Below are 26,675 nucleotides of genomic sequence, written 5' to 3'. Positions count from 1 at the left end.
CGGATGTGACCGATCAACAAGGAATGTTGGGATGTTTAATGATCCTCCTAGGCGACTGATCCCAATTCTGTTTTCCCAGGTGTTCATGTTTGCCTAAACTCTTATTTTTTTGTATTCCTTATACTGCTTATAGGATATATGAGATGATCACGGTTCGTTGTCTTGTTTTCAGCTGCCTATGTAAGGATACGGCGATTTACTGCGCAGCAAATGCTCAAAAATCGTAGCAGTCAACAATTATAAATATTTTGAAGGCTTACATGCTTTCAACTGAAAGAGGAATAAAACATCAAAAATAAATCTTATAAATGTAGGACACGAACAACAATGCTTTGACATTGAAAGCTTTCAAATTACTTAATTTAATTAGAAATACAGTTTTAATAGAGAGCAATCCGAAAAAAATAATCATAAAACGTCTGTTAGACTTGAACCCGCGATCTACATATTGTTGTGCATTACGAGGTATAAATATAATATAGAGTGCCCAGTTAGTGCAGTAACTACATAAGTCGTTCGCCATAGGCTGAGTTGTACAGATCTCCGAGATGATCGTCTCTAGAGGTCTGGTCTGTGACTTGAATACAACTAACTTGACAGCTGCTCAGTATCGGGAATGTCGAGTCCGATCTGAATAACATCGAATATTACTACAATATCAGCAGTTGACTCGTTGACCTTCCGAGCTACCCAACTAGGCGATTGAATTTAAGGCCATAGGACACCTAAGATTTTGAACACATCAAGTAAAGTAGGAGTTTTTGTGTTTTTGTGCGTCGTGCATAGTTGCCAACCTCCAACATGTAGAAGGAAGTTACTAAACAGAGTACGTTAGAGTACTATAGAGTACGCTGGTAAAATGTCATAACCGAATGCAATTGAAGTGTTTATTTGTATGTAGACCGCTTAAATAAACATGATTATTAAATAATTTCGCAATATTTCTCAAAAGTACTTGTTTTTTTTAAGCTAAATTTTGACCAGAAAACATTAAATTTATTGAAGATTTACGGCATCCCGATCCCGATTATTAGCGATGTGACGTATTACATCAGTAATTGATTCCATAATTAATTCCATCTATGATTGATAGTTACTCGGAAATCATGATCTTTGATTCTCTTGTTTTGTTTTCCTCTTGTATTTTTAGCTCACCTGAGCTGAAAGCTCAAGTGAGCTTTTCTGATCACCCGTATTCCGGCGTCCGTCCGTCCGTCTGTTCGTCTGTAAACTTTTCACATTTTCAACTTCTTCTCAACAACCACTGGGCCAATTTCAACCAAAGTTGGCACAAAACATCCTTAGATAAAGGGAATTCTAAATTGTTAAAATAAAGGGCCAGGCCACCTTCCAAGGGGAGATAATCAAGAAAAGGTAAAAATAGGGTAGGGTCATTAAAAAATCTTCTTCTCAAGAACCACTGGGCCAGAAAAGATGAAATTTATAGATAAGCTTTATTAGGTAGTGCAGATTCTAAATTGTTAAAATCATGGCCCCCGGGGGTCGGATGGGGCCACAATAGGGGGTCAAAGTTTTACATACAAATATATAGGGAAAATCTTTAAAAATCTTCTTCTCAAGAACCACTGAACCAGAAAAACTGATATTTATATGAAAGCTTCCTTATATAATGCAAATTCTAAATTGTTAAAATCATGGCCCCCGGGGGTCGGATGGGGCCACAATAGGGGGTCAAAGTTTTACATACAAATATATAGGGAAAATCTTTAAAAATCTTCTTCTCAAGAACCACTGAACCAGAAAAACTGAGATTTATATGAAAGCTTCATTATATAATGCAAATTCTAAATTGTTAAAATCATGGCCCCCGGGGGTCGGATGGGGCCACAATAGGGGGTCAAAGTTTTACATACAAATATATAGGGAAAATCTTTAAAAATCTTCTTCTCAAGAACCACTGAACCAGAAAAACTGAGATTTATATGAAAGCTTCCTTATATAATGCAAATTCTAAATTGTTAAAATCATGGCCCCCGGGGCATCAAAGTTTTATATACAAATATATAGGAAAAATCTTTAAAAATCTTCTTCCCAGAACCACTAAGCCAGAAAAGCTGAGATTTTTATGAAAACTTTCTGATATGGTGCAGATTCAGGTTTGTTGAATTCTTGCCCCCCTGGGGTAGGATTGGGACACAATAGGGGATCAAAGTTTTACATACAAATATATAGGGAAAATCTTTAAAAATCTTCTTCTCAAGAACCATTGGGCCAAGGAAGTTCATATTTACATGAAAGCTTTCTGACATAGTGTAGATTCAAGTTTGCAAAAACCATGGCCTCCAGGGGTAGGTTTGGGGCCATAATAGAGACTACGGTTTTACATGCAAATAGATATGGAAAATCTTCTGATATGGACCAAGGTGACTCAGGTGAGCGATGTGGCCCATGGGCCTCTTGTTTTTTTTTTTGGAGGGGTTATGTCTCCCCCTTTAAATTTATCTTTTTTGATTTTATGTTTTGTACCTTTGTTGTCTTTTAAAGTTTTTGTAATTTGATTTGATGAATGTGGAAAAGAAAGTGAAATACTTTCATTTTCAAAAATGCTTCAAAAGGTTAGTGTCCGTGTGAAGATTCTCAATTCGATATAGGTGGGTCTTTAGATAGGAGAACAACTCTACACAACCCTTACATATAATGTCTACTTTATTCTTGTCAATGTTGATAATCAGAATTAAACTATAAACTACTTTATGGTACTTTGAACAATGATGTACATGAAAGTAAATGGGAAAAAAAGAAAGATGTGTTTCCATCATGTGAAGCATGCAATATAGATTATTATTATTATTTACAGTATTTATATAGCGCATTATATAATAAAAAAAAATCTAAGCGCTTTACATTAAAACAACAATAAACTACAATTAAAAATTGAACATATCTAAAACAGTGTGAAAAAAAAATCGTAATTAAACTACAGAAAATACATACAAAAAGGTTTCATGAAAAAGAATATTAATACTGTCACTGGAAATGGCTTACATAAAATCGTGATAAGCAAGTCTGAAGAAGTAAGTTTTTATTTTTTTCTTGAAAAGTTCGAAAGAAGATGAAGACATAAAACAATAATGTATGAATTTAAAATCATTAAGCATATTTGGGAGAAATAATTAGCTCCTTCTTGGAGTTTTATATTACATGGGACACTATTGTACTAGCAATCAACAAAAAAAAAAAAAAAAAAAAAAAAAAAAAAAAAAACAAACAAAATAAAGAACAAACAAAGAAAAAAAAAACAAAAAACAAAAAACAAAAAAAAAAAAAACCAATCTTTCTGAATAATCTTATATCCTCTGTTAAGTTTTTTCTATTTATAAATATAGAATGAAATACAGATTACAGAAAGAGAAAATGATGGAGCAAGATCTGCATACGTTTAACATTGAACGTGTTAATCCATAGTTATAATGCAATACTTTTGTTTACATATGTTAAATATACTAGTAATAGTTCGTTTCGTTTAAAGCGGATTTTTCAATTTACAAGTTAATTCTTGACACAATTTCATAGTTTTTAGTATTTAGCACAAATCATTTAGTTTTACACATGCTATTTTCAATTAAGCAATCTAATTGTAAACAAAAACATGGCACGAGCCTTGTTGATATAAGAAAGAATTGTGAATGCTGTATCTCACTTGTAGCTCAAAAGTTGATATCAAAATTTTGGTTGAACATTAGAAATACTTTAGTTAAGCTGGATCGATCCTCATGTGACTTATCAATATTAATATTATTGATTTTCACTCAGTATAGTTTAATTTCATCAATAACCAAAGATAATATGTATGTCGCCACCTTTTTAAAGATGTCATACATACAAAAACAGAAGTATATATCAACATAAAAAAATCAAACATTTTCGTTAAACAGAATAATAAAAATTGATCTAAAAAAAACTTACTGATATGACAATTTTTAAATGTCAACAGTTAAGAAAAGTGCTAATTCATAGATATATAAAAATTAATTGTGGATATTAGTGAAATCATTGTGTCATGGACATGCAGTAGAGGTAATTCTAGCATAGGAGTTATTGCCCTTGACAACATTTTAAAAATTATAAATACATGTAATTTATTATCTATGGAAAATAAAAACTTTGTCAGTATCAAACGTTTACCAAATTTTTTATTATACCCGCACTTTCTAAAGAAAGCTCGGGTATATTATTTTTATCCTGGTTCATCCGTCTGTCCGTCCCAGTTGTTGTCACTAAAACTGTGTCCACATTTACAGCGCAATCCAAATGATATTCTAGGTGCTAAATAGCAAAGTCCTTTAGATGTACAATAAGGTTTCAGAAATTTCATATTGGCCCCAGGGGGCAAATAGGGTATGAAAATGACATTTTTTTTTCACATAAAGCTTGTCACTTAAACTCCATCTACAGCTGTAGGAGCAGTCACAAGCTATTCTAGGAGCTGAATAGCAATGTCCTGTAGATGTGCAATAAGGTTTTGGAATTTTCATATTGGCCTCAGAACGCAAATAGAGGCCGAAAATGACGTTTTCTATCACAAAGCTTGTCACTTAAACTCCATCTACATCTTTAGGAATAGTCATATGATATTCAAGGAGCTGAATAGTAATGTTCTGTAGATGTGCAATAAGGTTTTGGAATTTCCATATTGGCCCCATGGGGCAAATAGGAGCCGAAAAATGACGTTTTCTATCATAAAGCTCCATCTACATCTTTAGGAGTAGTCACATGATATTCTAGGATTGTTGACCTTGAATGACCTTGAAAATGAGTCAAGGCCAAAGGTCAAGATCACTTTCTCCTCCACAAGCTCTTAAGTGGTTGACTTCAAAAATGGGGTCATGGTCAAAGGTCAAGGTCACTCTTCAAGATGTGAGTCTCCACAAGCAATGCAACATTGAGTATGTACGTCATTCCAAAGGAAGTCTATATCCCCTTCCTTCACGGGATTCAGAATGATAGCTGTCTTCACCAAGTACTTGCAAGACACAGATAGATTACCGACACTCTACGCATAACTTGGAGAAACAGTCTCCGTGGAAAAGCTCTGTCAATGTCAAGGAGGACTGCATGGACCAACCAAGTGCCAATTTACATATCTGCCCAATGTTCAACATTAGGGCACTGGTACTGATCTTTAAGCAATACACAAAATTGACACTCTACACAAACTGATAATACCCCCCCCCCAATTAAAACAAATGCACATAGACAGAAAGAGCTACACTTGTACATTTCACCTTCTGTAATATTGTAAACCAATAAATGAACAAAAAATATTATTAAAAAAAAGAAAAAAGAAGAAGAAATGATAAATAAAATAAAATAAATGAATAAGCTAGACTTGTCTGATCAGGAATGATGCAATATCCTCTGTACATACTCTATACTCAGGAAACATTTTCTTTGCGCCTTTGCTCAGCCTCTTAAATCCAAGTGAACTCACTGAAATGACCTCCACGTCCACACATGTACACAAATCATCCAACAAGGAAATGCGCAGCTTCCCCTCCTGTCGTCCGTTTACTGCATCCTCAAAAATGAAAGTAGAAATCCCCGCCAACCAACTCTCTCACACGTCACTGTTTCGGATCCTATAAAAAAGTCACTTTATCAAAGTACAATGAGCATCACCATGCATTCAAACACAAATAAACAACATTGATATCATTCAAACTCCATTATTTCTTCTCTTTAAATCATCTAGTATTTAACCCTGGTCACATTACCTTCGTAAATATTTTGCTCACTAAAAAGTCATGCCGGGTCAAATGATCATAGATATATTTAGAGGGGGTGGGGGTGGAACAGCATATGACGATATCTGATCATCAACTTTTATCACATTTGTTTGAGCATGTAAGTCACTAAAAATTAAACCTGTCGTAAAAATACACACTGAAGTAACTACAAGGAATTGCAGAAAACCTGGATACCAATTAGGGTATCATTCTGTCTCTGTAATTGAGCTTGTGAAGTAGATCTTACAGAAACGGATGCAGGAATTTTTTAAGGGGAGGGGGGGGGGGGGCAGTACTTGATCTTTTAGAAACTTTTCACAACGTCCTTCTGCTATCTATATCTATGTTTGATATAGCAAAGAAATGAGAGAGAAAGGGTTACTCCCAGTAAGCTGGGGGCGGCCTAGGCCCCCAGAAGCTGTAGGGTAAATGGTGTAACTCCTGCATTCTGAACATTTCCTGGACCTTCCTTTTCCCTTTCAAATTCTCTACTTTTTAAAATTCTTTTTTTTTTATTAAAATTGTTTATGTTACATATACTTTTTAAGAATTCTTTTTAAAGCGATACTTGCATTTGACGAAAATATTGTAAATATTTTATCAGTGTGTCGTCTTATTTATCCTAGAATTAAACGATAATTATACTGGTGTTGATAAATTTGAATGAAACAATTAGTAGTACATATACATGTAAGTATCTACCTTTCATATCATTTGGACTCAAAGTCTCGTTAAACTTGAATCATTCTTAAATTGTTTGGTTCTCCAAAGGGGCGCTCTGGAACCCCCCCCCCTCCTTCTGGATCCACCCATGTATTATGTGTTGCTTCTGCTAGGAACTTTCATTTGCGATTACAGTCACTTGCCCTTTATAACCATAACAATGCGAAGTAATATAAGCCCCGTCAGTTTTATTGACAACGGCAATTTCTTTCCTTTGAAATGGTAAAGAAGTTCGATTTATTGACACTTCTCTCCCCCCCCCTCTCTCTCTCTCTCTCTCTCTCTCTCTCTCTCTCTCTCTCTCTCTCTCCCTCTCTCTCTCTCTCTCTTCTTTATGGTAGGCAGTTGAAACGATGTGTAGTGAAAATGTAAGTTTAAACGGTGAATCTAATCGTATTTTGCAGATTTGGTATATCGAAGTTTGGCTTTAAATACGTACAGTTTTAATAGCGTTAGGTGTAGTTGTCAAATTAATGAGTCAACTTTTCCATCCCCTTTTGGAACTGAGGATGCAATGGGTCGGAGATGGGCCACTTCAAAGTCGATCTCTACCCTATCTCTAAAGGGCAGCGAATATGCATTACATGCATAGTCTAAACATATTTTCTATCATGACAAACTTCACCTTCTATACAATAGTTAGGCTCCGTAGAATTAAGATTAAAGATGGCGATCTTCATATAGGCGCTTCGTGTCGTTGTTGCTAAGTCAATCATTGGGCGGCTCAATTGACTTGTATTTTTCCGAGTTTATGTACATTTTGATAAACGAAGGTTAGCATCTTTGTCTCTTGGATTAAATCATAAAGACTTAGGAAGAAAGGTTAATGACTTGATTTCTGGGGCAAGTTATACGAGTTTAACCTGGTTTGGGTCAGTTTACATTTTTTTATAATCCGCTTCAGCATAAACTGATCCAGACCAGGTTATACTCGTATAACTTGCCCCAGAATTAAAGTCACTCCTTAATTAATCTTTCTGTGTGTGGTTTTGATGATTCCAGGAAAACGAATGTGTACGCTGGAATATCAAGTAAATGGTGTCTCTTTCATAATACATCAATTTTCTCTTCAACTGATGAAAAGCTAATTGTAACCAGACCTGGTTTCTCTCAACCCCTGCTCTTTAATTCTGTCGTTGTAAATACATTTACAGAATCACATAGGAATCTAATAAGATCCTTAGCTATCTCAAGAATAGCCTCGTCTTGGTTATGCATAGTGTTATAATCTATTATCGTGTGTTCTGCGTCACTAAGTGTGTTCGAGTTGTTTTTCTTGTTTGTGCTGTCAGCTGATTCTGATTTTCAGTCAGGATGTTCTAGATTGTCGACTTTTTGTATTCTTTCTATAAGCGTATCAACATACCGTGGTAGCAAGTCAATTTGTCTTTGGTGTGTTCCAAGTTCAAGGTCAAAATCTGAATTCATTGCTTTGATATTTATCGTCAATACTTGCTATAAAATCGTTACGAAAATTATTCTATTTCTTATCACATGACGAACGTATTTTTTTCTGACTATTTTGAAAGATCCTCACCGCGATTGTTATTAAAGTAATTTGCTCTATCATTTTCGTCTCAAAATCCTTTGTCAATCACATCCGCGACTTCGAACAGTTTGCTAGTGGGTTTTGGAATTTGTTCATCAGACGACAGCCTACGCCAACCCCGTTCCAATCTTATCCTTACATGGACCCCCAAACACACTTCCAAATTAACAAGTTTGTCAAAAAAACACAGACTAAACTCACATTGCAATGGCTTTTTTATCCACACAAACATTCACGGGTTAAAATCACTGCCTAGTCATCTTAACGCATACGCAACCTTATGTTTGAATAAAAGGACCTCTAAATCGAATACATTTTTCACAATGCAGTGCAAGTTATTTCCCTCTAAATCAAGGAGCACACAAACCGTTGCGATCCACAATTCAGAACGTGAGCATAATGATTTACTATATCTGTCTGTAATTAAAGGTACCAGTTAAGATACTTTTTTGTACTTAATGAACGTAATTTTAGCCACTGATTTCATTTCTGTAGACTGTGCGATTTTTTTGTTTCGTAGGCAAAGTTGTATCATGATGTAGCAAAATCTGTAAATATCAAAGTAGTCCTCTGCTTAGATCATGATCAAAGTATCTTGAACATATCATTAATTCTTTATTATTAATTTTAATCAAAATTTTGGATTCATATTTTCCCTGGAACACCATTATTGCATTGCATTTATGATAGGATGAATATCTAAATTCAAATATTGGGGAGGGGGTCCTGTAAGTTTTAGCCTGGTTCCCGAGGCCTCGGGAACCAGGCTACTATAAGTTTGTCATCCGACGTCACTTTTCACACACATATTATTATTATTTTCAGCAAACATCAAATGTAGTTCGAAGTGGGGAGGGTTGTTGATGAAAACTATGTGAATTTAATTTCCTCTTGTTAGACGTTGTAAATTCGTTTGTCATTTTAAATTAATTCTGAAGAGTGTTTTCATTTTGGTAGCTAGCCTATAAAACCCAATGTAGACGTTGAAAGAATTGCACAAAATGCATACTATTATCTCAGCAACTTAATCCTCCTATTCACCCTTCCACTCCGGTAACCTTTCAATATCCACGCCTGGACAATGTTAATTATATGTACATGTACATCGAATGTAATGTAATATTTATGTTGGTATTTGATTGGACTTTATTTTTGTTTTGTTTTTTCACGTGCGATCCAATATTTTGAAAACATCTTTATGTAAACCACCTTTAAATGTTTTAAATACCTCGACCTGTATTGAGTTACGTAGCATTAGAGTGAAGGTGGGGACTAGCTCCACACTTTATTTGAGAGCGTTCTTTTTCCTCTATCATTACAGACAGAGTTGGCAATTTTTAAAGTTCGATCTATAGGCTAGTTCCTTACCTTTTTTGAAAAGTAACAGTGGACTGTAGTGGAAATAAATGTATAATCAAATTAACCTAAGAATTGGAATAAAGTATCAACGCTCGTCTCCTTATCCCCAAAATGTAGGATTTAGAGCTTTGATTTCAATTTTACATTTTACGAGATAAGAAATACCCGACAATTGTAAAAAAACACACACAAAAAAACACACTTCTTCTCCGGCTGCCCCACCCCCACCACCTCTCTTTTGACCCATCCCAATAAAGAAAGAAACAAACCCAAGAAGGATGGATGGTTATGTCTATTTAATCGCATGCTTTCATCGTGCCTTTCTTTCCAGATGTCTGTTGTTTTGAAAGATGACTTCTAAAATTATTGGGTTTCAAATAAAATTGTTTTCACAACCTTAAAATTTGACGAAATTCTAGACAAGCTTTTACGATAGTCAATGTAAAGCTCCAGGTTGACATGTTAATGTTATTGTCCAATTATCGTGTAATCCGTGTACGTACAGCTTGGTGGCGTGGCGTCAATAGCACACACCGCTTGTGAAATGATATTATTTCTCTGTCTTCTAATTAAAGAATACCTCGCTATGCGAGATGTATAATACAGAGGTCATGACATTTTAAATTATAGTTATACCCGCACTTTCTAAAGAAAGTTCGAGTATATTGTTGTTACCCTGGTCCGTCCGTCCGTCCGTCTGTCTTTTTCCTCAAACTGCTCTTTTATTTCAAGTGGTAACCAAGTGATCTTTTGGAATATGATAGGTGGTGTACTGTTAGATATATGATAAGGTTTTAAAATATTCAATTTTACCCTGGGGGCAAAAACGGGGTCAAAAATGACGTTTCTTAAACAAAAACCTGGTTCCCAGAACTCCTCCTACATTTTATGCAGTAGCCCAATCATCTTTTGGAAGATGATTGGTTGGGTCCTGTAGATGTGCAGTAAGGTTTTGGAATTTTCATTTTCAAATGGGGGTCGAAAATGATGTTTTTTAACACAACCCTGGTTCCCAGAACTCCTCTAACAATTTACACAGTAGCCTAATAATCTTTTGGAAAATGATTGCTGGTGTCCTGTAGATGTGCAGTAAGGTTTTGGAATTTTCATTTTCACCCTAGGGATCAAATAGGGGTCGAAAAATGACGATTTTGTACAAAGAAACCCTGGTTCCCAGAACTCCTCTTACAATTTACACAGTAGCCTAATAATCTTTTGGAAAATGATTGCTGGTGTCCTGTAGATGTGCAATAAGGTTTTGGAATTTTCATTTCCACCCTAGGGATCAAATAGGGGTAGAAAAATGACAATTTTGTACAAAAAACCCTTGTTTCCAGAACTCTTCTTACATTTTACACAGTGGCCTAATAATCTTTTGGATGATGATTGCTGGTGTCCTATAGATGTGCAATAAGGTTTTGGAATTTTCATTTTCACCCCTGGGGTCAAATGAGGGTTCAAAAATGACATTTTTGCATAAAAGAACACTCAGGTCCCCAGAACTCTTTTTACGTTTTAAGCAGTATCCTAATAATCTTTAGGAAATTGGTTGCTGATGTCCTGTAGATGTGCAATAAGGTTTTGGAATTTTATATCCGCACTTTCTAAAGAAAGTTCAGGTATATTGTTTTCATCCCGGTCTGTCCGGCCGTCCGTCCGTCCCAGTTGTTGTCACTAAAACTGTGTCCACATTTACAGCGCAATCCAAATTATATTCTAGGAGCTGAATGGCAAAGTCCTTTAGATGTGCAATAAGGTTTCAGGAGGGGGCAAATAGGGCCTGAAAAATGACATTTTCTAACATAAAGATTGTCACTTAAACTCTATCTACATCTGTACGAGCAGTCACATGATATTCTAGGAGCTGAATAGTATTGTTCTGTAGATGTGCAATAAGGTTGCGGAATTTTCATATTGGCCCCAGGGGGAAAATAAGGGCCGAAAAATGACGTTTTCTATCACAAAGCTTGTCACTTAAACTCCATTTACATCTTTAGGAATAGTCACATCATATTTAGGGAGCTGAATAGTAATGTCCTGTAGATGTGCAATAAGGTTTTAGAATGTTCATATTGGCTCCAGGGGGCAAATAGGGGCCGAAAAATGACGTTTTCTATCATAAAGCTCCATCTACATCTTTAGTAGTCACATGATATTCTAGGATTGTTGACCTTGAATGACCTTGTAAGTGTGTCTAGGTCAAAGGTCAAGATCAATTTCTCCTCCACAAGGTCTTAAATGGTTGACTTAAAAAATGAGGTCAAGGTCAAAAGTCAAGGTCACTCTTCAAGATGTGGGTCTCCATAAGGAACGCAATATTGAGTATGTACGTCATTCCAAAGGAAGTCTATATCCCCTTCCTTCACGGGATTCAGAATGATAGTTGTCTGCACCAAGTACTTGCGAGACACAGATATATGACCGACATTCTACGCATAACTTGTAGAAACAGTCTCCGTGGGAAACCTCTGTCAATGTCAAGGAGGACTGCATGGACCAACCAAGTGCCAATTTACATATCTGCCCAATGTTCAACATTAGGGCACTGGTACTGATCTTTAAGCAATACACAAAATTGACACTCTATACAAACTGATAATACCCCCCCCCCCAAATTAAATCAAATAGACATACACAGAAAGAGTTACACATGTACATTTCACCTTCTGTAATATTGTAAACCAATAAATGAATAAAATATTATTCCAAAAACAAAAAAGGAAAAAATGATAAATAAAATAAAATAAATGAATATGAGATTGATCACTGTTCGTTATCTTCAACTTGCCTGATCAGGAATGATGCAATATCCTTTGTTCAGACTCTATACTCAGGAAACATTTTCTTTGTGCCTTTGCTCAGCCTCTTAAATCCAAGTGAACTCATTGAAATGACCTCCACGTCCACACATGTACACAAATCATCCAACAAGGAAATGCGCAGCTTCCCCTCCTGTCGTCCGTTTACTGCATCCTCAAAAATGAAAGTAGAAATCCCCGCCAACCAACTCTCTCACACGTCACTGTTTCGGATCCTATAAAAAAGTCACTTTATCAAAGTACAATGATCATCACCATGCATTCAAACACAAATAAACAACATTGATATCATTCAAACTCCGTTATTTCTTCTCTTTAAATCATCTAGTATTTAACCCTGGTCACATTACGTTCGTAAATATTTTGCTCACTAAAAAGTCATGCCAGGTCAAATGATCATAGATATATTTAGAGGGGGAGGGGAACAACATATGACGATAAGCTGATCATCAACTTTTATCACATTTGTTTGAGCATGTAAGTCACTAAAAATTAAACTTGTAAAATACACACTGAAGTAACTACAAGGAATTGCAGAAAACCTGGATACCAATTAGGGTACCATTATATCTCTGTAATATGAGCTTGTGAAGTAGATCTTACAGAAACGGATACAGGAATGTTTGAAGTGGGGGGTCAGCACTTGACCTTTTAGATACTTATTACAACGTCCATCCGCTTCTTTGCTAGTTAAACATTATAGGATTCAGAGATATAAAGGAGGGGGGGGGGGTGTTCTAGAAATCAAAATATAAAAAAAAAATGAATTGATACAAATAGATATACGTGTATCATCCAGTGCTAGTTAATCTTTTATTTAACTTGTACATTAAAAATAATTGCCTACAAATATTAGCAGTATCATATATATATTTTTTTTAAAACAACAAAGATGTCCCACAGAAAGGGGGGAGGTGCCAATCCCCGGATTCCCTTCTGGATTCGCCATTTGGACGGAGTGTATATTTAAAGGCAAATGCTTACGTGCGGGTATTACTGTCTCATGGCAGCATTTAGTTATATATTATACCATTACATTTTTGTGGTCATAAAAATATAAAACATAAACCCCTGTCAAAAAGAACACTAAAAAAAAAGCTGCATATAAGGCGTCAATCTATATTAAACACACCCGCAGTAACAGACATCTGTCCCGCAGAAACGCATGCAACTTCTTCAAACCTATATCATTGCCTTGTGCCGGCCCATAAATAGAACAGTTATCTAATATGGCGGATAAACAGATACATGCGGCAGACACGGGGAATTCTACTATATTAATTCATGTCAGCTTTAAGTATACCTATTTACGTTGGAGCTATTCTTACATGACAGAGGATTATGAGAATCTCTGTGTTTGGTTCATCATATATGAATGTTGGTCTCCAACTCGAACACGTGGGTTTCCTCCGGGTACTCTGGTTTCCACCTACCCAATGATCACATATCGCTAACATCCGTGCAAGTCGGTAAATAGCTGGTATATAGCTAATGTTCATTGCTGTTATGTCTGACTTTAAAACAAAATTATTATCATTAAGGTGCATGTACATGTATATGAAAATATCTCTGATACGAATTAATTTCCTGTTGATTTATTTCTAATGCAAACACAGTTCATTTAAACATTAAAATATTCGTTTTCGCTATCGTCTATTTCATATTTCTTTTAAATAAAGTGGTAACAAAAGGAAATGAAAACAACGAATGCTACAACTTACTAAAACTTAGAACAGCGTATGACATCTTAAATGATGATTTCCCGTTGAACTTCATTCGAGAATATTTCTCAGAACTTTTACTTCGTCATCATCTGACATACTGTACCACTTTATTCAAATCCAGGAGATGATGACTTATAACGCTTCACGTTTTAAATTTCAGAATGTGACCAACTTTCACAACTGTTGATAAGATATTGACGTCGTCAGTAATGGCAGACAGAAAGCGTCGTGATTCAGCTGTTGAGTCTGTGAGTAGTTTTTGATTGCAAGGATCTAGTTCATGTCCTTTGAATATCACAGTGATACATAAACTATATATATGTCACAATGTACATTCATTCCTCTCCTAAGGGGTAATATTTCTATTGATATTTTCTCTTTACCAAGGATCTCTTGCAAAAGCGTTTTAGAGCAGACTCCAACAGCAAAGACGATGGTGAGGGTGATGATGATGATGATGATGATGATGATGGTGAGGAGGAGGAGGAAGAAGAAGACAATGTTACCAGTAAAGAAATTACTATTGTATATAATTTCGTCTCATTGACCATTAAATGCGGGTATTGGGATTTTTTCTCAAATATATAGAAAGAGCCGTAACTATATAGAAAGAGCCGTAACTATATAGAAAGAGCCGTAACTATATAGAAAGAGCCGTAACTATATGTTTTGGTGTTATAAACTATACCTCCATAGTTTGAAGCAGAAAATTAATAATTAATTCAATGAAAACTGACTCTAACTGACGTGACTGTATTGATTCTAATTGATTAAGATTTTTTGAGGCAACATACATGCAATATGGATACAAACGAGGTATTCATTTTATAGATTAATTAACGATGCATATGTAAGTATAACTACTGAACTGCTCTTACCAAACATATGTATTTAACGTGATTTGATATATTCATTTTCACGTTAAAGAGAAATCTTGAATTCTCACATTTCCATTCCAAACATTGATCGATGATACAAGTGATTTATCTTTAGTAAGCTACACAACATTAGACATTATTTATTTCAATAGAGTGATAGAAAGCATCATGAAATTCAGTTATTCTTTATTTAGGGGATTTGTGTTTTGCTAAGTATGTACATCTTAGAAATTCAACATATTTGTCGATCAGTTTATGTACAATTTTTGATTTTATGAAGTGAGTTCTGCCTAATCTTAAGGTTGTAATTCACTTTGATAATTTAATTGGTTGTATCATTGAATCTCCAAAAAGTTTCGTTGGTGATATATAAATATACATGTGTTTTCTATCAATATAAGCATTCCATTTTTTTCAAGGCATCTACTGTAAATATTACCAGGCGATCCTACTTCAGTTATTGACACGATATGTCGGGCTTTCTTTTTGGGATATAGATAAAGGATATTTCCATAAATGTTTGGAAAAAATAGAAGCTTGTCGTGGGGTTATAATTCACTTTGGGAATTGAATCAGTTATGTTATTGTATCAAAATCCTCTCCTTGATGATTTACAAATACATATATTCTCTATCAATATCAGTATACACATTTCATTTGTTTCCAGATATATACTGTCAACTTTCTGAATATGACCAGGCGATCCTACTTCATTTGTTGACAGGAGATGAAGTGATTTATTCTAGGGAGATAGATAAAGGGGAATTCCATAAATATTTGGAAAATACTAGAAGCTTGTGTGACATGGACAGCAGACCATTAGAGGAGGATATCCGTTCTATTAAATCAATGACAGACAAAGGAGACGTGCTGAAAAGGGACGAGGAAAAAGTAGAGTTTTCTTCTCCTGAGGTCAGAGTTAGGATTATTGAAGACTTTGCAGACAGTGTCAGAACTGACAGTGAATATCTGATATTGAGCATGATTATTGAGAAGAACTGGTATTACCCCAAATATGAAGGAATTAGAAAACGAATCATCCAGAACATTCTGCAGCCTTTTGTCTGGAGAAAAGGACTTGACTTCATCGACTTCTTTGTCACAAAGGAATATCTGAATGTCACAAAGGATTGGTTGCTTCATTATGGACGGAGCGTTATCACCGAAATACGTAAATAAAATGTCAATCACTTTAACACTTTCTCTGACGTACCTGTGAATTTGACCAGTAACGTTTAAAAACAGGACCATGCAAAGGGAATACCTCTAAATCTTTGAAACTCTGGCATATGAAATATATGATTCATACATCATATTTTTGGAATGTTTCTCTACTTTTGAACTGTGGGAAAATCAAGTAAGTAAAGTCATTAAATTAAAAAAAATGAAGTGAAAGATGTGTCGATCTAAATATGACACAGCACTTTGAATCACATCATTCTCTCCATCGATATGAATTATTATAACAATCCTTATGAATGCAATATTTTCATATTTTTGAAGAAGAAAAAAACCCATCAGAACAAATTATAAGGGTATCAAAGGAGTAATGTTCTATTCAATGCAAGGGGTTAACGGTGATTTTCTAATGATTATTCATGAAGGAATGACGTTTATATAAACGGTGGATGCACGCAAGCCGTGAGAAAAAAATTATTAGAAATATCGTGGGTGATGAGTATTTCGTTTACAGTATGCAATCATACTGAATTGATATTTCATGTTAAATATGACACTCAACCCCTGTCCATTGCTGGAAATGGTTCCATCTTTTGGGGTTTTCGCCTAATTGTATTTAATCGGTGAATGTGTCCCACCAACAGCCTGTAGGCCGCCCACACGTTCACGTCGCAATGTTATACAGACATTTGGAACTACTATTTCGTCTCCGATTCCGTTGCGGTTTTGGTATTTAGTGTGACAAACGAAGTCCTGTTTTCTGAGCAAACGTGGGCAACTTTTTTTAAAAATCAAACACACTGCATGTATCGGAAATAACAAGAAACATATTAGTACAAGCTTCGAAGAACGATCGCAAATAATTTCTTTCATTTCACCGACCGTATAAGATATTAAATGAGAGCAATTACGAAATATGCTGATAAATTTGATCATACATGTATGTTATCACCTAACAATTTGATCATTTTGTTACCTCGCCTTACCATCCAGGGCCATAATTTGAATAAATCTGAATCTGCACTACCTGATGATGGTTGCATATTAATGGGGCCAATCACAGTCATGATGTGATGAAACAATACTTTAAACATTGTCTCCATTTTCAAAAACAAACAAAATACTTTTTTGTTAAGAATCATTAATAGTATTAGAATTAATTTTCATAAAAAACATGTTTCTATTTTATTTTTTTTCAAAGTTCGTTAAGTCACATATCAATCCCGCACGAACATAGCTAAAAGTTAAAAAGTTAAATAGGGGGTTGGATGGATAGGTAAAGTTGACGTCACATTTGTCTGAAACTTCTTATTTAGCAAGAAAATTAGTTATGCCTTCAATTCATGATTTATTTGTGTTCTTATTCGTTTCACTCAATCGAACATAAACCATTTATAAAATGAATACAAACAAGTTAAATAGGATGTTTAGCACTCTTACCTGTATGTGCAGTTTAATTGTTTCTAATAAGTCGATGAACAATTACAAAGTATATACATTCTTTTTTATGCAATTATCTCAGAATGCTACAAATAAAGAATAACAAAATTAATATGATAGAATTAACAATTCAATGTATGCATTACAATGGACGGGTAGATGAGACTTAACAGACTGCATGGGAAAGAGCCTTAGAATGACTTTACCTGTATGAAATACCTTACACGAGTCATGACAGCCCGTGTTATGAATATTAATGTCACCTAACTATATGACAATGCTAACGACCAATAGATGTAGGAAATAATCAATACGTACACGTGTTTGGGTATCTTCAATAATTACATATCCATCGGTTAAACACATCGTCGTTAGCAACATTTATCGAGTCCGGTATTACCTACCCTTTCCACCTTAAATATTGGAAGCTCACCGATTGGTTGATTAAGAAACAAAAATAATTACGAAGACGAAGATTTTTTTTTCATCATCCATGCATGGCATTTGACATAGTGTAAACGGAGACAATAGGCGTGGCTTGATATGATGCAATTAAAGCTGTATGACCCGATATTCATGTATTATTTCTGTACATAATTACTTTAAAGCAGATTAATTACTTTACAAAATTATCAACATTTCATTAATTACATGCTTGAAAACATCTCCATGTAAAAGAAAACAGTGAAAATATTATTTAGAAAGTAAATATAGTGTGGTACATAGATGCAAGGTGAAGATAACGAACAGTGATCAATCTCATAACTCCTACAAGCAATACAAAATAGATAGTTGGGCAAACACGGACCCCTGGACACACCAGAGGTGGGATCAGGTGCCTAGGAGGAGTAAGCATCCCCTGTTGACCGGTCACACCCGCCGCGAGCCCCATATCCTGATCAGGTAAACGGAGTAATCCGCAGTCAAAATCAGTGTGCCAAGAACGGCTTAACAATCTGTATGAAACACGTCAGACAGCATTTGACCCAATGCGAGGTTGTATTGACGAACTAGATCGTTATAACGACCATAGAATTTGCGAAATGCTCATCCGGAAAACCTCGGACATTTCAGCCAAAGCACGGTGTAAGGCCCGAGGTGTTCCGGGTAACGCATAAATTATACAGTGTTAGACGTCTATAAATAGCCCTACGCCCGACAAGGGAATCCCAACATGATGTATTAACTCAGACGCAACTGTCTAGTTTTAGGGCTGAAAGAGCGTAAACAACGAATTACTAAGATACATTTGATATTTTTATTACTATTAAGCTTATGGCACGGTGCTGTTCTAACAAACTACACAGCTTTACACAGATAAGAACACCGATGATATGTAAGTTTGAACTGGTAACGTGACTGTCACTTGTAATGACAGGGTGACGCGATTGTTTGTAAACACCGATTTAGAATTAAATATTTTTTTTAAAAACAGGTGAAATAATGTATGATATGTCATACAGCCTCATAACTACATACGTGCGATGATTTAATAGCGTTTTACGAGATGGAAAAAAATGTAATTCGGATCATACAGCTTCAAACCTTGTATTTGCGCCACTATCTATCGCTACTAGAAAAAAAATATCGGCTAATAAATCGATGTTCCATGTAAAAACAACAATCTTTGTATGAAATAATAAATTGAAGGGAAAAGTACGTCTTCTATGACGCGAAGTGTGTCTCCGTTACTACGTGCCTAACGATTGATTGATAATAAGGGAGGGTGAAGATAACGAACAGTGATCAATCTCAATCATACTCCCGCAAGCAATACTAAATAGATAGTTGGGCAAACACGGACCCCTGGATACACCAGAGAAGGGATCAGGTGCCTAGGAGGAGTAAGCATCCCTTGTCAACCGGTCGCACCCGCCGTAAGCCCCATATCCTGACAAGTGATAATTTACGGTATCATTACGGTACCATTGCAGGGTGGTCGGTTGTTAAGCGGAATGAATCGAGAATATCTACCAAGCTGAGTAAATATCCACGTACGGTAGATGAAATTCACATTATACAAATTTTGAGATTGATGACATAGATCACTATCTTTACCTTTTCATTGTGCTTTGATTTGCTTTTAAGTCGCGTTCCGCTACTAAACATTAGAGAGTCATGGTTTTTGGTACTAGGATATTCGCTTGCAATATTTTGGTCCTTACAGAGAGTTGCTTTTAAGTCGTGTTCTGTTACTAAACATTAGAGAGTCATGGTTTTTGGTACTAGGATATTCGCTTGCAATATTTTGGTCCTTACAGAGAATTGCTTTTAAGTCGTGTTCTGTTACTAAACGTTAGAGAATCATGTTTTTTGGTATTAGGATATTCGCTTGCAGTAGTCAAAAAGGATAATTGAATCGGGGAGAATCTTTTTTTTATCAGACATGAATCGGCTTTAGTCTTCATTAATTTGTAGACATCAGTTGCTCAATTAATGCATAATTTCCGAAATTTCTTTTTCTGAAGAGTTCGAAATGTTTCGATATTCCGTAGTTTATTTTCGGAACTCATACAACGTCCTATGATCATGAATAATTAGAAATGGTGCTTGGAGAGAGGAAATTAGCTTAACTGTTTTTCATCTGATTGGGTTAAATAACATAATTGAAATAAAGTGTATTACTCAAAGTTTGTTATAAATCATATGTTTGTTTTATTTTATTTAGAAATGTAAAAGCTTTAAAGACAGTTTGTGCGAACAGAGTTTGATAGACATACAGAGAGGTCACACTGATTGTAATCTTTTTTTTATCAAATGAATATACTGCGTGTAATTATAAAAGCTTAGTAATTGTTAACGTCATATCATAGTTTCCATCATATATCCGTTATTGTTGCTATAATAGAGAATAATTATACCGTATTTGATGATGTGTCATGAAATGTACGCTTTGCTGTGTTTACTGTATTGCATGTACATGTACATGTCAATTTGCATCAAATGCGTTTTCCTGGAGGTCAATGGAGATCACAAGCAAATACGATGCAGATTGGAAATTGAAATCAAGCGGTAGCTGAATGGTATCTGAGAGCATTCGCTTCGTAACCGGGAGGCTTATCTTCACCAACAATTTTCGCATAATACATTTCTCAGCCTGAAGTATCCCGATCAACAAAGCTAACCCTTTCTGATCTAACGCTAAGGATTTGCGTAGTATAATTTCATTTAATTACTTTCAGAGAAATTTGAGTTTGTTTTATTTTTTTTATCCATAATTTTTTTATTGAAATGTTTGTAATTTGTAACTTTGCTCTTTCGTATTCACGGTTGTTTTTATTTAAACTCGGAACGTTTGTAAGATAATTTAGTTTGTATAACCATTATATTTCTAACTGAAGTATACATGTGTCAATTTCACTTTCATTTCCATAAATGATTCAATTACGATGACTAACAAATTACTAGATACCTAACGTACTTCTTATCAATATACAGATACGTTCGCAATATAGTGCCCGATTCAGTTGTTACGGGATCCGATGGGAGCTTAATCGTTTTTCAACCTGGCGAAACAAGTACCCCGAAGAAGAATTATGTTGACCACCAAGTAGTGTGTTCTGGTTTGAGGAAGGTGGATAATTTTACCAATCTTGCAACCTTACCAAGTGACACAATCCCTCTAAAACATTCCTGGAGCACCCTGTATAAAACATACCAGAGTTAAGACTAGCATCGGAATATCCTTTATTATTTAGAATTTTGCAGTACAAGTAACCTTTGTCAAGAAGATGATGAACAGCTATTCTCGGAAGAGCTTTAAAGTCACCCCCTCTATTCAAACACTACTCGTTTTTGCAAAATGTTTTTCATCCTCGTTTTCATCAGTTTTTGATATTTTTTCTTCGATTCTATTTCACATCTTGAGGCATTTCATGTTCAAAAGTGTTATTAATGTTTTCTAATTAAGATGTTTGAAACTATATTTTTGACGCATCTATATCAACTATTCGCTGACGCAATAGCTACTCCGAATTGTCGTTCCTTGCTCTCACATATACCTCTGTCAACGTCTTGAGGCTTTTACAACGTTATTGTAATAGTGGCACGTGTGCCCAAAAAAGTATGGCATCGAGTTCAGTTACAAAAAATATAAGTAAATAAATAAATATTGAACAGATGTCAAGTCTTTTTGCGACAAAAGAAGCATTGATTTGGGTTGAAACGTGGATATTAGGTCGTTCTCTTGCACCAGGCCTATACATAGATCCATAAAAAATTCATAGTAATGGAGAAAAATACATATAGTTGCTTGTCCGACATTTTCCCGATATTTTATAAAGTAGCACTTAGTTTTATTAGCCGTAAAAGATGAATTTACATGTGGAATGACATTACGTAGTTTGAGACGTTGACATAGGACGGTAGATATATGCGAGTGTAAGGAACGATAACTCTGGGCAGAAATTAATTGTGATGTTTTAGTAAGGATTTTCGCGACGTTACTGATCTCCTCAATATGAAGCGTTTTTATGATCTACAAAATAGATTTAGATTTTATATTGCAGTTATATTACAACAAAAATACATACATCGGTCTGGATAGTACATAACTTGAAATGTAAAAACCCCGAATTAGATATCTGATTGATCCAAAGATTAACACAAAATTAGCATATGAGGGCATACAATGAAACAACCACTTCAATGTTTTACTAATTTACCGAGTTATTTCTATATGCGTTACCCTAGCCATACATATTGATTAAGTTTCCTTTACCCTAGTCATAAATTTGCCTTACCTTAATCATGCTCGAATTTCAAAACCTCTGTATCGTTGTAATAGGCGCTGATCATGCAAATATGCAATATTTACCTTCTACTATACACTATTACAACATTAACCACCACTTTTGCAATATATACTTCATATATTTGTATATTAGGCGTACAATAACAGAAGCGTACTTGTCTATCTCAATCTTGGAACAGGGTACCGTACTTTACCATAGTTCCTTTCTACACGGTGATACATAAGTTTCTCAATTCTATATAAAGAATATTTCCTGAAAACATGGCTTTTCTTAACATCCAGTATTTATCCCTGCCCTCTTTTAATGGGTTTTAGATCAACCATATGAATTAAAGATGTATAGTGCCTCTATCATATGATCTCCGGCCCCTTGTGTGTGTTAAGATTCCGCCGTTCTTCGCCCTAATACCTGCCGATCCCAAACGCCCAGTGCGCATCACGAGAACTCACATCTTTTCTGTAGGTAGTGTAGGGAAAGACCACGTCCGTGTGGACATGTTCTCGTCACTCCCGACTCTCAGGAGCACAGGGACAACGGCCACGGCGGTCTCGAACGCACTCTTGCATTAAAATCGAATGTACATTTTTAATAAATATATTTCATTGGTACATTGAAATATAAGGCTTATGTCATGTTTCATTTATTTGTTTTCTGTTTTAAAATATAGCAGAAATGCAGGGGCGCGTTTTGCAAACGAACTTACGACTTACGATCAACTTTACATACTGGAATTTTCCAGTTTATTGTAAGATCATTCGCTCCAAATGCAAACTATTTTCAGAAAAGTTTTACTTCATTCACGTAAAGTAATAACTGCATATTACAATTTAAGACTTGCGACTTTATCGTAAGTTGTTTTTTAAAACGGGTCCCAGAATACGAAATTCGATTACGGGAATTAATTGTTCAAATGAACATGCTATCATATTTCATTCTGTGATTATTAGTTATACGAATCTGAAACAACTTACATATTAGATACAGTCGATATCGAAACATGTTTATGATACATGTAACTACATTTATAGTCTACCCGATATTTCAAATAGAACTGCATTTTTATATCACTATGCTCATTACTTTCTAAAATCCGTGTTTCGCAAAACCAAGATCGTATTCATTGTGCTTTTGAAGATTGCGGAAGCTAAGAGGTTTGGATTCTAATGAAAATACTCATTTGTGTACATAATTCAATGACTGTAGAAGTTGGGGTGCATATAGTGTTAGCATTTTTATTTGCATCTTTGTCTAAACCTCTCTTCAACATTTTACTAACCATGCGCCATTCACAGCACCTTACACAGCACCTTTCACAGCTCCTTACACAGGGACGTGCTGTTTATACACCTGCACGTAATGATATGTACATCGATCTGTCAAGAAAGAATTAAAAGGGAACTTTAAGTCGTATGGTGCCAAAAAAAATTGAGCATTCTGTGACAAAATCTACTAAATACTAAAATCATTGATTAATCAAATTGGTTGATTCAAATTGACATACTTTTTTTTTTTTACCTAAGCATAGATTCTGTCCACAGAAAGCGCTTGAGCTCGGAAGCTTCCGGGGACTTTGTACCCTGAACCTCCACCACGACTTTGATTTGGACTCACTGGGTGCCTTAAGGCTGCCCTCGGACACCCTGCCTTTTCGGCCTGCACATAATTTCGTTCTTCGTAGCTATAACCTTCTTTATAATAGACACATGTAAAATCGCAGGTGCCGATATGAAGACAGTAGTTTTTCTACGACTTTACACACAGCAGATACATTGTGAGAAATGTGGATTTTGTTGTACAGTTTCAGCATCGTCATCATATATCTTAGTAGTCATGTTGTAATTGTCAGTGTGTGTCATGAAAGTCAGTTCTACTCGAATTACATATTCTGCTGTCTTTTCTTGAAATTTCCTTTTAAAATAGTCTGTTTAGCGCTTATTTTCCTATTTTGATCTTTTGTAATCTACCCCCTACATACTATGGAATTGGGTCGCCTGATTTGAGTGTTCTACGCGTTTTCTTTTAGTATTTCGGTCAGCACATAAACACGATTTAAATATTTGAACATATCGATGTAAACAAACTCCTAACATCTATGCGATACTAATGTTTGGCCTCTAAACAAAACCTTAACGAATTTCAGAGAGTGAAGTGCAAAACTGGACCTTTGAAATGATGTTTATTTTAAAATGATTTAGTTCTTATTGTATCCTTGTCTCTGATTGGTCAAATTCCAATTGAGGAGCGCTGGTTATTTTTGTATAACCTGGTTTGGTATGGGGACACAGCCCCTTGATAGGATACCGCAAGTATTTCCCCCCTCTTTAAAGAACCAGAGCCACGAAGTACTAAAATTGGCCCTTTCGCCAAAATAACTGAGACTTTCACAGTGAATGCTCTAGGATTTATAGGTTATAGAACAATTTATTTTACAACTATATCTTTTCTAGTTTTCGTTTTACAGTCGTTTAAACTTTGTGTTGTTTTTCAACAGAAAAGCTATATAAAGTCATGGTGTTGACGTTATGAGAATCACAGTGTAATACACAAAAAATGGACGCATAGGTTATTATATATTTTTTGGGCTTATTCTGGTTGTAAATCACAATTGTTAAAATACTAGGAACTTGTATATTTTCTATCACGATGTTTAAATTTGTGATATATCCCCCTTCCCCACTACATAACACTTTACTATTTTTTCCCGCTATATTGGATATAATTGAAAAATCGTGATCAAAAATTAAAATTCCTTTCAGTGAAAAGACCACAGCAAATAGTATTATTTTACCGTCTATCTCAAAGACGAGTTTATATTTTCAAGTTGCATATATCTATTCGTATCAATTTCCATTAAAATTGATATTAACTGACGATAAAAAAAAAAAAAAAAAAAGAGAGACCACTGTATAATTTTGGTTAAACTTGAGTAATTATAGTAACTAATTAGAAAAATTGATTTTTTGAACATCCACCTCGTAAACTAAAATTTTAAAAATAAAACACGGTGGACCTTTAAAATTGTTGGCACCTCTGAAGTCATAATTTTCTGAGCGAGGTTGATCTTTAAGTCCACGGAGGATCTAAGTGCATACATGTATCTGACATCTGTGTCTCCTTTGTGCCACCGTGCACCTTCGTGTGATAAAAAAAAGATAATAAATACTAAGCGAAATATTAGTGGGTGAAAATTAAAACGTATAAAACGGCGACTTGTATATATTCATACATTTAATGATATATATTATTGTAAATTTAAAATAGTAATTTAAAAAAAAATGTACCTTCACTGTCTATCTTTAAAGAATTATCATACTGATTTGATAACTTACTTAAATTGTTTACATGTTGGAGTTTGCTATTCGAAAGAATTCATCTTAATTACTCTTAACTTATGACGTTCGTTATGTGTTAATTTTTAACGTTTATATGTTTGAAGCAGATAAATTGTTTTTAAAACCCCCAGAAATAGAGTGGACAGTGTCGCTAAATGGATTTTAATTATCTCTAAATAGAAACCTCAACATGTTTGTAAATCGGGATTATTTCTTGTATATAGATATATTAAGATATTGATATATATCCGTATGCAGACTTCCCCGCAGACGTTCACACCTTTATGAAACGGTCAAATTCTCGACATCCCATACGTGTTAGTCGGTATATTGTTTCACAGCACGAGCAGCACGAGTTCACCAAATAAGAGACTTTTAGGATCATTTAACTTTAAAAATGAACAAACGTTTGATAGTTAGGCACGTAACATCGGTTTAAAAAAGAGAGGGGCAGTCCTAACTTGCGCCAGCCGAATAATTTAACACGGAAAAAAGGGAAATTAAATATATCAGAATGAAGTGGAATGGTTAATAATAAGAAAAATATTGTTCATTTTAAGATTTGATTAAACTTCCCGTACCTATATACAATTGCAGATCTCTCTCTCTCTCTCTCTCTCTCTCTCTCTCTCTCTCTCTCTCTCTCTCTCGAAGTTATAGATTCAGTACAGTTGTATACCGTGTATGAATAGACGCAACTAAAATGCAAATCGTCAAATCATTTTGTCTGTATATTTTTTGTGTAAACTAGTTGCATTTGACACCGAGATTTCAAAACACCCTTACAGCTGACTTAGATGGGTCGATGTGGCGATCTATCCACTGCACACTTAAAGAAATTGAATTCGGGAGGGGGATTGGGACAGTTTGAGTTGCTGAAGACCACCACCCACCACCGCCACCACACACATGTACACAATTTAAGGTTTTGAAGATTTGGCAATACGGAACTTTCGGGATGTGCCGGAACGACCGATTAGACTTGACGTTTATACACCGCGGTCACGTGATAGTAAGCAATTGTAGGGCAAAATTGATATCGTTACAACTGGTATTTCGCTAGCAGACGGTCCGTGAAGAGCTATGCACAGTCCCACAATGACAACCCAATTCACTGTTGGTGCTTAGTACCTTGGTGTAAATTAGATGGAAGGAAAAAGGCGAATTTAGA

At 35.2% G+C, this 26,675-nt stretch overlaps 1 protein-coding gene across 1 annotated transcript in view; it reads left to right on the top strand.

Moving 5' to 3' along the window:
* Positions 1-26,675, top strand: part of LOC125652354 (uncharacterized) — a 270,302-nt gene that overhangs the window by 1,331 nt on the left and 242,296 nt on the right. Inside the window, exons 2-4 of the mRNA XM_056159425.1 lie at positions 14,082-14,169; positions 14,309-14,429; positions 15,467-15,970. Coding sequence (XP_056015400.1) covers positions 14,131-14,169; positions 14,309-14,429; positions 15,467-15,970 — 664 coding nt within the window. The 5' untranslated portion in view covers positions 14,082-14,130. The remainder of the gene's footprint in view (positions 1-14,081; positions 14,170-14,308; positions 14,430-15,466; positions 15,971-26,675) is intronic.

The sequence above is a fragment of the Ostrea edulis genome, chromosome 3 (assembly GCF_947568905.1).
Source record: "Ostrea edulis chromosome 3, xbOstEdul1.1, whole genome shotgun sequence".
Classification (NCBI taxonomy): domain Eukaryota; kingdom Metazoa; phylum Mollusca; class Bivalvia; order Ostreida; family Ostreidae; genus Ostrea; species Ostrea edulis.
This window is presented reverse-complemented; position numbering and strand designations above follow the sequence as displayed.